The sequence below is a fragment of the Mastigoproctus giganteus genome, chromosome 4 (assembly GCF_048544385.1).
Source record: "Mastigoproctus giganteus isolate SK-2022 chromosome 4, ASM4854438v1, whole genome shotgun sequence".
Taxonomy (NCBI): Eukaryota; Metazoa; Arthropoda; class Arachnida; order Uropygi; family Thelyphonidae; genus Mastigoproctus; species Mastigoproctus giganteus.
Window position 1 is genome coordinate 227,958,178 of NC_143578.1, and position 12,107 is coordinate 227,970,284.

At 36.2% G+C, this 12,107-nt stretch overlaps 1 protein-coding gene across 2 annotated transcripts in view; it reads left to right on the forward strand.

The window, feature by feature from the left end:
- Sec71 (ADP ribosylation factor guanine nucleotide exchange factor Sec71) overlaps positions 1-12,107 on the forward strand; it is a 508,300-nt gene that overhangs the window by 295,959 nt on the left and 200,234 nt on the right. For both annotated transcript variants that reach the window (XM_090371201.1, XM_090371202.1), the window contains exon 26: positions 5,039-5,211. In XM_090371201.1, the coding sequence (XP_090227327.1) occupies positions 5,039-5,211 (173 nt within the window). The remainder of the gene's footprint in view (positions 1-5,038; positions 5,212-12,107) is intronic.

The window sequence follows — 12,107 nt, forward strand, 5'->3', positions numbered from 1 at the left end:
GAGATCTACCTTGCATCTATCGAAGAAAAAATTCTCCAACCCTTTCCCCCAGGAATTAAAATATACATGAGGTATGCAGATGATGTCCTCTTAATAGGCAACAGAACCACCATCGATATTTTACTGAACACCTTTAACACAACACATGAAAGACTCAAATTTACCCTCGAAGTAGAAAACGATAATAAAATTTCTAAACCTCACTGTATACAAAATAAACACATCTTTAGGCACCAAAATATACAGAAAAAACACACATACAGGTAAATTCTTACATTACCACTCACACCACCCTCTATACATCAAAAAAGCAGCTCTATACAACCAGATATACAACGCTGTAAAATATAGCCATACAGAAACAGACCTATCTGTAGAATTACAATTCCTCACCAAAAAATTCATCGACAGAAAATACCCACCACAACTAATAAAAGAAACCATCACCAAAGTTCATAATAACACTAATAACCCAAACAAAATTATTAACCACGTGAACAAGAATAAGATACATAAACTCCTTATCGCGCTCCCATATCAACAATACGCTAGAAGACTTCAACAGATTTTTAAAAATACAGATATCAAATTAATATTCACATCTTATAACAAATTAAGTTCCAAATTCAATTCATATGAGACACAAGATTACAACAACATTATATATTTGATCAGATGCCAATCAGATTGCCAAGCATGTTACATAGGCAGTAACAACAGCAAAATTCGGGACATCAAAAATTTCCAACACGCGTGCATACTACCACTTTAATAGCTTCAAAACTAATTCAGCAAGTACAGAACTAACACAACACGTCCAATCTCAAAATCACAACCCACTCATCGATTCAGCCATCACAGTAATTAAATTAAATTTTAGCTACAAAATCCTTGAAAACAAAGCCCTCGTTATTGAATGGTTTAAGCGCCATTACTTCACTCAACGTGTTAAACAAAAAGATTCCCCCATTTGGAATTTAGCACGTATTAAGTTTCCATGTGCACTGAAATGCATTTCGGGAATCCAATCCGTATATAACACAAGCGCGCTCTCCCCCCCCCCCCATCCACTATAGCTTACTGAAGACGAGGAAACTCGAAAGTCGCTCGTGCGCGAATATTAGCTTATATTTTCCTTTTCTCTTTTTTTTTCTCTTCATTTAATTTAATTTAATTCGGCAACCATGGAAGGTGCACTTTCCTTTCTTAAAAATTTTTTTATAGCCCATAACTTAATTTTTAAACCCATAATCCCTGTAAAGTATTAGAATCCTATAACCACTATGTATGTGGTAAAACTCTCCACCAGCTAAGCGGATTACTATGAGGTGAGTGCTGAAAATTAAGCTAAGCTATACATACGATCTTGTTTCAGAGGATGTATCCCCACCCTCGTAGACAGAATCAATGATCCAATGCACCACGGAATTGGAAACCAATTTTTAATGTTTTTATGTTTTAATATTTGTTTTCAAATGTTAAAAGTATGGATTCATTATTTATTTGGTTTCAAACATTTAATTTTTTAAAATACGGACAGATTGTATTCTCTCACTGAAGGATTAGGGTTGATGATTCGATGTATTTTGGGGTCGGGCTTAGAGTTTGTGGGCCTCTGATTCCGTGGTGCATTGGATCATTGATTTTGTATACAAAGGTGTGGAATATATGTAAACTATTTGTGTAGTTGTTTCAACAATGGAAAGTATCAGCACCAAAGTGTTCTACAAGACATCATTGAAGTAATCCTCCTTTTCTTAACTAATTGATATACATTAAGTCCCCGACATACATAAGAGTTCCAGGACTTCTTGCGTAAGTCGAGTTTTATGAAACTTGGGAATGACTAATAAAATACGTGTATTGCTGACTAATAAAATATATCCCTGATATGCTAAAATACAAAACCACACAATAATCCTCAGAAGAATGAAGAAAAATAGTTATATATTTTTAATTAATTAGTTATATATTTTTTATATATTAGTATATACGTAGAAAAATAGTTATATACAGTACAGTAGAACCCGGATAAGAAATTCCTGCTTGAGACGTTTACCCCTCTACCACGTTTGGTTTCTTAATTTCCAGTTTCATTTCTATATATTGTAATTTATTATTTTCCTGAGTAAAAAGTTTTCTCACATGAAAAGTTCATAATAAAGAATATGTGCCGTATTATTATAATGACATTTTCCCAGTCGATACATTTTTTTAAATATAGAAATTCTTTATTTTTATATTAAAAAAATATAGAACAATATAAACATTTTGGTAATCGAACTAGTTAGTGCATAGCACCATTTTAGTTCGTAATAAATCACCAAAGTGATTTCAATGATACCATTTTTTATTACATCTCAAGTTTTGAATGCCTTCACAACAAGTTGCCCTGATATTGCACTATCTCAAATAAGCAACATTTTGCCACTGGAGCAGACTCATTTTGTAATTCTCAGCGGATACCACCACCCTAGGGTGGTGATATCCGCCAAGAATCCACTGCCGAAGTGTTGCCTATTTGAGAATCCACTGTCGAAACGATATTGAACTATTGATTTATTTGAGGTAATTCAATATCAGGGCAACTCGTTGTGAAGGCACTGTTTAATGAACAGAATGTTAAGCAATTAGAAATCCTCAGTTTAAAAATGTTTCCCATAAGCAGAGTAAAATATTTATAAATTCTGAAATACTTAAAAATGATCTTTAACTTATGTATGTGTATCTTTTCATTTTCATTTGTGTAGTTAGTATTTCATACCCTTAGGTCATTTTCCCTTCTAAGAATTTTTTTCCTCGTAAGAAGTTTTAATGTCTAGTTCAATTAAACACTTTATTTGGTGACAGCAGTGAAGTAGCCGGAGTGGCACATAAGAAAAGAAAACATAAAAGGAAGACAAAACGCTTGTTATTGTACAGTAAAAACTGATATGTATCATGAAACCCTTGTGGTGGCTATGTGTGCGTGCGCACACACCCACACACCATATGATAACAGTAGAATATTTATTAAATTCAATTTACAAGTTTGTGGAGAGTCAACATTTCGAAGGACACTTTGCCTCCTGCTTTTTCTTTTGGTATAACAGAAAGGAAGAAAAACATTCCCCAGAACTCATAAGTTTTAACACATCTTATAAGGATAATAAGTTTTAACATAACTAATTATCAGATTCATTTAGCAAGTCATGTTTAATTACCTTCAAATTATATAGTGATTCATCATTCATTCATATACATTAATGGATTAATTATATCTTTAAATGGGTCCTTCTTTTCACTTAGCTAATTTTGTAACTAGAACTTGATTGAATCAAGTTCTAGTTACAAAACAGTGACACACAGTGGGTCATTAAAAAGGTCTAATATTAATGCCACAAAAAGTTTTTTCAAGTTAATGTACCTTATTTCCCCATGTATAGACCCACCTTTTTTGAAAATTTGGGGTCTAAAAACTGGGCGCATCTTATACAGTGGTTGTAGATTTTTTTTACTTGCATTTCCTGCTTTTTCGCTCTTGTTGTCTTTGCGCTCATTGTTTTGCACTTGTTACCGCATATTAGGTTACGTTTTGCCACGTTCTGCCCAGAAATGGCTCAGAAAAGATTTTCCTACAGTGCTGAATTCAAGTTAAAAGTGATCCAGTTTGCAAAAGTGAATGGAAATCGTGCTGCTGAACGTAAGTTTGGTCCTCCTCCAACTGAGAAAACAATCCGAGACTGGCTACGGGAAGAAGAAACCCTACTGAAAACACCACAGCAGAAGGCCATTAGAGGCATGTCAGCAAAATGGCCTGATTTAGAGAGGGAATTGAAGATATGGATTGAGGAGCAAAAGGCAATTGGAATTCCTGTGTCCACAAAGATGGTTCAGCATGAGGCAAGAAGAATTGCTGATGAAAAAGAAGTTACGGATTTCAAAGGAGGACACAATTGGTGCTTCAGGTTCATGAAACGGAATGGACTAAGCATGCGTACACGCACCAGACTTGCCCAAATGATGCCTGAAAGCTATGAGCAGAAGGTCCTTGAATTTCATCGTTTTGTCATTCAATGTCGGAAGACACATCAGTTTGAGTGGGACAGATTGCAAATATGGACGAAGTCCCCCCCCTTCAATTTGATGTCCCAAGTAACAGAACTATTGATAAGAAGGGGGTGAAAACTGTAACTGTGAAGACAATGTGGACATGAAAAGAGCCATTATACAGTTCTAGCTTGTTGTGCTGACGGAATCAAGCTGCCTCCTATGCTGATTTTTCAAACGCAAAACAATGCCAAAAGAAGACATTCCTCAAGGAGTGATTGTCCACGTTCATGACACGGGTTGGATGGATCAGGATGGGATGAAGGTCTAGTTTGAGAAAGTTTGGAGCAGGAGACCAGGTGGACTCTTACACAAATCTGCTCTATTGGTGCTTGATCAGTTCAGGGCACACATAACAATAAATACAAAGAAGATTGCTGCAGAGCAAAAAACAAAACTTACCGTCATACCTTGACATCCCAGCTCCAACCACTTGATGTCAGCATTAACAAACCCTTCAAAGCTGACATGAGAGACAAATGGAACCAATGGATAAAGTCTTCTGGGGACAATTTGACACCAGCAGGAAGAGTGAAGAAACCAACTATAGGAGAATTTTGTACCTGGGTGAAAAGATCCTGGGATAATATCAAGATTGAGATCGTTGTCAAGTCATTTAAGAAGTGTGACATTTCAAATGCCATAGATGGAACTGAGGACGAGGCAATATATGAAGACAGTGATTCGTCATCAGACACAGATGAGGACAAGCTAATGGATGGGAGTTTTGACAGTGATGAGTTGTATGAATTTTATGATGAATAAAACTTGAGTTCAATAACTTTATGTAATACATTTTTTTTTTTTTTTTCAAATTTCGGGCCCCAAAATTAAGGTGCATCTTATATACATGGGGAAATATGGTATATAAATTTATTATAACCAGAACTAATATATGATACAACTATGATGGAAATGTTATAAAAAAATGTTTTCACCCATTATGTAGATCTCCTACAATAAGGGATATGGTAGTTCGTTGTGTTGCGCAGATGGTGAATTCTCAGGCAGCCAATATCAAGTCAGGTTGGAAGAACATATTCAGTGTTTTTCATTTGGCAGCAGCTGATCAAGATGAAGGAATTGTTGAACTTGCTTTTCAAACAACTGGCAAGATTATTAGTAAGTTAAAGATGAAATAAAAATTAAATTAATAATACAAAAAAAAAAAACTAAATAAATAAAACCTCACTTTAATGGACTGTATGGGGACAAGCCTGCCTAAGAAATCTAATTGTTCATTAAATTCAAAAACTATAGTAGCTGAAGTTGCTAGACTGTTATGAAAAAGGGTTATACTATGAAATAAAAAGCTTAAAATTTGTGTAATACCTAGTTACGTTAAGTGTATAATAATCTTTTACTGCTCGGAGAAAAAATAGTAAAAGAATATACTAATTGTGCGGAATGTACTGTGATTTAAATTTTTTTACTGTGAGTAACATTTGTTTTATTGTAAAAATATTTTAACTGATGATAAACCATCAGATTGAGGCAGTTTTATTGCTGATTCCCATCCGGATGAAAAGCCTGGGTCAGCAGATGATGTCCATTATTTCTGAAGTTTGTTAAATTAAGGTCAATTAAAATGAGCATTAAAGATGCTTGCAGAATTATAATATAATTCTGCAAGTATCTTTAATTAATTTTTTATTTCACATTTCACTAATATTATCAGTAGTTAATTTAATGGTATGTCAGAACTACTTACTTCAGCTGCTCCTTTTATTCCAGGAATACTTTACAGAGCATTATTTTTCATAATTGTATCCAACAAATTCAGTCCTCATCCCACTTGTGCTTCTTTTTGATTATAATTAATTCACCTCATGATAAAAAATGTTTTTGTATGTAAGTTTGTATAAATTCATTATAACCATGACTAATATATAATACAACTCTGAAGTGTAATTTACATAAAAATTTTAACCATTACATAATCATGCAGTTAAAAATGTATAAATAGCCTTGGCTATGTACACAATTTTTTAAAATTGTTATGTAATTATAAAAAAACTTCTTCAAAGTCCTTTTTTTAAAGTTCCTTGATTGCATTTGTTGTCGTTGCTACAACTCTTACTTCACTAGAAAATTGTCATCCATTTATTGAATTCCTTATTTTGGAAAATGTGAAAGAATTCCAGGGTTGAACAATATTCAGAAATTGTCACATAAAGCAGGAGCACTTTCATGGAGTAATTTTCAAATTTTCTTGCCTACAGATCAGATCTGTTCCTTCTGATTGCATCTGTAAATTGCCTAATGATATCCAAGTACTTAGTCTTATTAATGTTGTGACCATCCGGAATGAATTTATAATAAATTATGCTTATATCCAATTTTCAGTAGTCCAATTTCTTCAAAAAATAATTGTAGCATAACTTTTTTTTAACTGTTTATGATCCTGCTCAGATAGCTAGATTGATAATATAACTAGATAGATACCATCCACCCCAGGTGGATGGGATCTATCTAGTTATATTAAAGGAGGTGGCAAAGGAACTAAGCAAACCCTTAGCCTTAATTATAAGAGCTTTTTGGACTCAGGGGAAGTCCCCACAGACTGGAGATGTGCAAATGGTGTAAGACAGTAATTTTATAAATATGAGCTGTTCATATTTCCCGCCTTTTCTAGGTGTCCATTGTTTAGTTTCATAGCAAAGTAAGTCAAAGTTGCAATTCTAACTAAGAGATGTCAGCACATATTTTGAATAGTTAACAATATGAGCAAAAGGCTTAAATCATAGTGAAGTAAGTCTGACTTACACCATTCTGTTCCTAAACAGCTTGTATGATGGAGGTTATGTTTCAAGTTTGTATTGTTGTAGCAAGATGTCTTTTAAGTTGAAATTTCAATACATGGAGGATTTTAAGTTGAAATCTCGAGAAATGGAGCATGTCAAGAGGCCAACCAAGTAGAAGCATTCCAGGAAACTGCCTTCAGACCTAGAAAACGTAAAAGTAAGGTCAAAGAGTGCTGTAGCCAGAAGACTTTGAAATTCAGGTCAAGCATATGTGAACTCAAACGGAACACAAGTTGAGTGAAAGTGGTTTGAAAACTTAGATTGTGGTTGTAAAAAAATGCATAGTCCTTAACAGAAGAGGAAAGGAGAAAGCAATTTGATAATTTTATATCCATTTCTGAACAGAATGCATATTTATGCAGTTTTATACATCATGAACCTGTAAAGCAAAGGCTGCCTCGGAATGGCAGTTAGGGAGGAAAGCAATGTACAGATCTGTCTTACATTCAAAAAGAAAATACCACAGTATGCGTTTGTAAAAAAAAAATTTCTCGACACTTTTGTTGTATCTGATAGAAGGGTGACAAGAGCTTTAAAAAAGTAAGGAAGGGGAAGTCTGCAGAAGATTTAAGAGGTAAACATGTAGCGGCACAAAAGATAACTGACGAACAAAAACAGTTACCTAAGGATCACATTAATATTTTCCCAGCATTTCGAAGTCATTACACTCAAAAAGATAATTTACATTAATTGATTTACATTTTAATGTTCCTCAAAAGGACACTTGCAAGGCCTGTAGCAAGTATAAACAGTCGATTGATGTAGAAAAGGACAAAGAAAGGACAGGTGGTTTGGAGGGGCAACATGTTTTGCATTTGGAAAAAGCAGAGAAAGCAAGTAATCAACTAAAGGGCTGACAGGAAAAAGGTCTGAGGAAATTCTGACATCTATACAATCACGATAGATTTACAAAAAGCCCTGCCATTTGTTTTTGAGGTTTACTATAGGTGCAATATGTACTGCTATAATTTAGATTTGCATGATGTTACAAATAACCTTGGCTGCATGTATGTTTGGGATGAGACCAATGCATCCAGAGGTTCATAAGAGACAGCTTCTTGCCCGACTAAGCATATTAAGTTGAACAGAAAAAAAGCATGTGATGATATACAGTGACACATGCACTGGCCAAAATCAGAACATCTGGGTATCCTTATCATTAATGAAACTGATCCAAGAAACTTCAGTTGAAGTATAGACCACAAATTCATGGTTTATGGCCACTCATACCTTCCAAATGACTCAGAGAGCAAGCTGGAAAAAACAAGATTATTTATATTCCGGATGGATGTTATGATACTATAAAGTCTGCCAGAAGACACAACAGGTTTATGGGTTTTTTTTTTTTTTTTTTTTTTTTATGAAAACCCCAAACACGAGAGGTATTAGAACCTATAGTACTTCGTACCGTGCTTGGGTTGGAGGTTGAGAAGATGAAGAAGATATTTGTTGACGTTAGACTACAACTTCTGTAGACTGTAATTTTCAGCAAATATGTGTGAAGCAAGGTTGTTCCAGAAAATGGCAGGTGAATGAATAAACAAGGAAGGTGAAAAGTTGGTTCTCTGAGTTTGAAGTTGGACAGTAAATAGATGTTGGCTGGTGGCGGCATGTGTTTGGACTGTTTTGAAAGAGAGCAGGAATTATAGAAGCCAATTCAGAAGAACAGTGCCCATGCTAATATCTGTAGAAAAGGCATGCAGCAGAAACAGTAAGTCTATGAGACAGTAAGTGGACTCTGTTAGAGATGAGTCATTAATTAAACTAATTGCCCTCCTCTGAATGGAATCTAAAACACTGAAAGAGGTTTTGGGGGCATCACCACAGGTGTGGGAACAATATTCCATGGTAGAGCGGATTTGCAATTTGTACATAGTGAACAGCTGTTTAGAAGAAAAGTAATGCCTTGAACGAAAGAGAAAACCAAGTTTTTTAGATGCAGAGGAAGCAATATTTGTAATATGCTTGCGCCAAGAGAGATTAGAAGTCAGGGTAATCCCCAAAAGAGAGATATGATTTTGCCTAGAAATCGGAGTGTCACCAAAGATAAGCATAGGAGCAGAAGAATCCTTTTTGCGAGATATAAGACAAGACTGAGTTTTAGAAGGATTGAAATCAACTAAGTTGTCTTTGCCCCACTGGAGAATTACCTGAAGATCAGCATTTAAGGAATTGGTAGCAGATATTCGAGAAGTTTAAGCTGATTGAGGAGGGCAAGGTTTCCAAAATGGAAAGTGGAATGCAATTTGCTATCATCAGCAAAACTATGGATAGGATTTCCAGTCAATGTAAGAAGGCCATTAATATACAAGAGGAAAAGAGTGGGGGAAAGAACTGAACCTTGGAGGACACCAGCATAAGTGGAGAAGTTAGAAAACAGACAGCCATCTACCATCACCCTCAGTGAGCGATCAGAGAGAAAACTGGATAACCAATTACAAAAAATGGTTGGAAAACCATAAGATGGAAGCTTGTTTAGAAGACCATTATGCCAAACACGATCAAAAGCCTTTGAGATGTCAAGATCAACTGCTTGTGTTTCACCAAACTTTTCCATTAAATTTGTCCATAAATGAGTAGCATAAGCCAGAATATCACCAGTGGATCAACACTGACGGAATCCATACTGGCGATCGTTGATCAGATGGAAGTTTTATAGGTAGTTTAAGAGTTGGCGGTTAATTGACTTCTCCATTACTTTAGAAAGAGTAAAAGTAATTGCAATGGGACGATAATTGGATGGGAGGGATTTGTCACCCTTTTTAGGAACTGGCTGGATATGAGCAAATTTCCAAGCAGAAGGGAAAAGACCTTTGGAATAAGAAAGTGAAAAAAGGCAGCAAAGAACAGGAGCACAGGTTTTGAGAACAAGTGGAGAAATATCATCAGGAACTGGAGCTTTCTTTGCATCAAGATTCGTCAAAATACTTTTGACATCCTTTTGACGGAAGACCACAAGTGGCATTGAATGGAGCGTGTAATGGCGGGAGGTGTTTTACCAAGACCATTAATACATGAGTTGGAAGAAAAATAGGATGCTAGCAGGTGAGCTTTATCCTTGCCTCAAGTCACTACAGAACCATCTGGTTTTGACAGAGGTGAGAGCAGAGATGGGCAAAAGTTGCGACCAATAGCTTTGGCAAGAGACCAGAATGCTCAGCTACCATTAGGGCAAGGAGCAAGTTTTCTACTCTTAGTCTGTACAAAATATAGTTCAGATTGATTAATAACTGCTTAAAATTATTGCAAGCTTTGGTGTAGGCAGAAAATGAAACTGAAGAATTGGTAACAAGCCAATTACGATATGCAACGTTCTTCTCTTGAACAGCCTTAGCACATTTATTGGAAAACCAAGGTTTAGATAAAGAACAAGATTTTAAAGTGCAGTGTGGAATAAAGGATTCTATTCCTACAAGAATAATTTCACTGACACGATCTGAGCAAACGTTGACATCAGAAGTTTTGAAACAGTAATCCGACCAAGGAAAAGAAGAAAAGAAATCTCGCAGGTCATCCCATTTTGCATTCTTGTAATGCCAAACAATACGGGGTTGGGAATAGCAATGAGATAATGGCTCCATTGGAGAAGAGACAATCACCGAGTTGTGATCTGAGGTGGTTAAAGGACCACTCACTTCGACCTTGTACTTAGAAGGGTTTTTTGTGAGAAAAAGATCAAGCATCTTGGCTTATGGTTACTATTGTCTGGTATCCTTCTAGGTAAATGAACAATCTGTGCAAGGTCATTAGTAATTGCAAAAGTCTCAGCATCTCGACCAGCTGGGTCGGTGTGACTAGAAAAACAGAAGCCAGCTGGAGTTGTGAACATTAAAATCACCAAGGAAAATTTCCTCGCTGTTAGGAAAGTTGGACTGGTGAAAGTTAAGTTGCAAAGAGAGGAAGTCAAAGAGCTCCAAGTGATTAGTGGAGTTGGCAGACTGCAAGTGGAAATGGACATCGTTGAGATTAGAATTGCGACCATGTATATTTGTGAAATGAACTAGGAAGTGTTTGGGAGGTTTAGATCTTTTTGCAGATAAGCTTACTCTATTAGATTGACAATTCATGGTGTATTCAATAGTACAAAAAGTGGGGGGGGGGAAACATGCTATATGAAATAATTTTTGGATATGGCATACACATGGTAAGAATGTACCCAGATCCTTGACATAACGTGACCTCGACAATGCCTCTGCATACACACTACTCGGACTCCCTCTAGTCACTATCTGGCAGAGTAGAGGTAGCAAGATTATACACTAGCTGATCCAGAAGCTTCCTAGAGAGTTACCAATAGGTTCGGTCCGGTGTACTAACTAGCAGTCAGCCTTCAAACACTGTTTTAGAGCTGTACCCTCGAAACGTGAGGATGATTGGATCTCACCATGATGTTCATCATAACCTAAAAAGTCATCAGTCATACTGCATGATGGAAGAGGTGGGGAAGGGTTGACTGGAACTTAGCTCTGGAGATTAAACATGGCTTTTACCACTTCAAGCCTCCAATAAGCAAAGTGGTAGTATTGCACCAGTTGATGAAAGTCATCTACCACATTGTATTGCCTGGTAACACAGAAGGATGGCATTCCTCCGTGTGTTGTGGGCGCAACACCTCAATCCCTGTTTACGTTGGTTCACATCTGGGTGGTCACCCACAATGTGCTTGTGCATGGAAGTTATATCCAGGATTACTAACAGTCCCACCATTGCGAAGGTGAAAACAGAGGATTTGGCTGTCACAGACCGAAATTTGGTCCACTTGAACTGATATTTCGGGTGAATGTCACCCGAATATCAGTTCCATCAGTGTTTTAGACTCCCAGGTAGCAATTACAGCTTGTCTGGCCTATTTGGGAGAATGTCTGTGACCGTGGTTGTAAAGATGCAACAAGATGACTTTTTGAAAACAGAAGCTCTTGAAAAAGGCATAACAAAATGGAAGAAGAATGTTGAAGGCAGAAATGTAAACTGGTTGAAGATACAGTGGCTCCAGTATGAAAAAGGAAAACCTGTTTGATTTTTTACAAGTGTACATTGGATGAAGATATCCCTTTCTAGGAACTGAATATCAAACTCAATAAGGAGGGTCAATCTAAGAGCTTTAAAAGTACTGAACACGAAAAGTTTTATGATGGTCCTAGAGTGCTGAACTTTCTAAAGAAAAGAGACATGCTATACATTTTCAAATGCATCCCTCCAGTTTACCATGTCTTC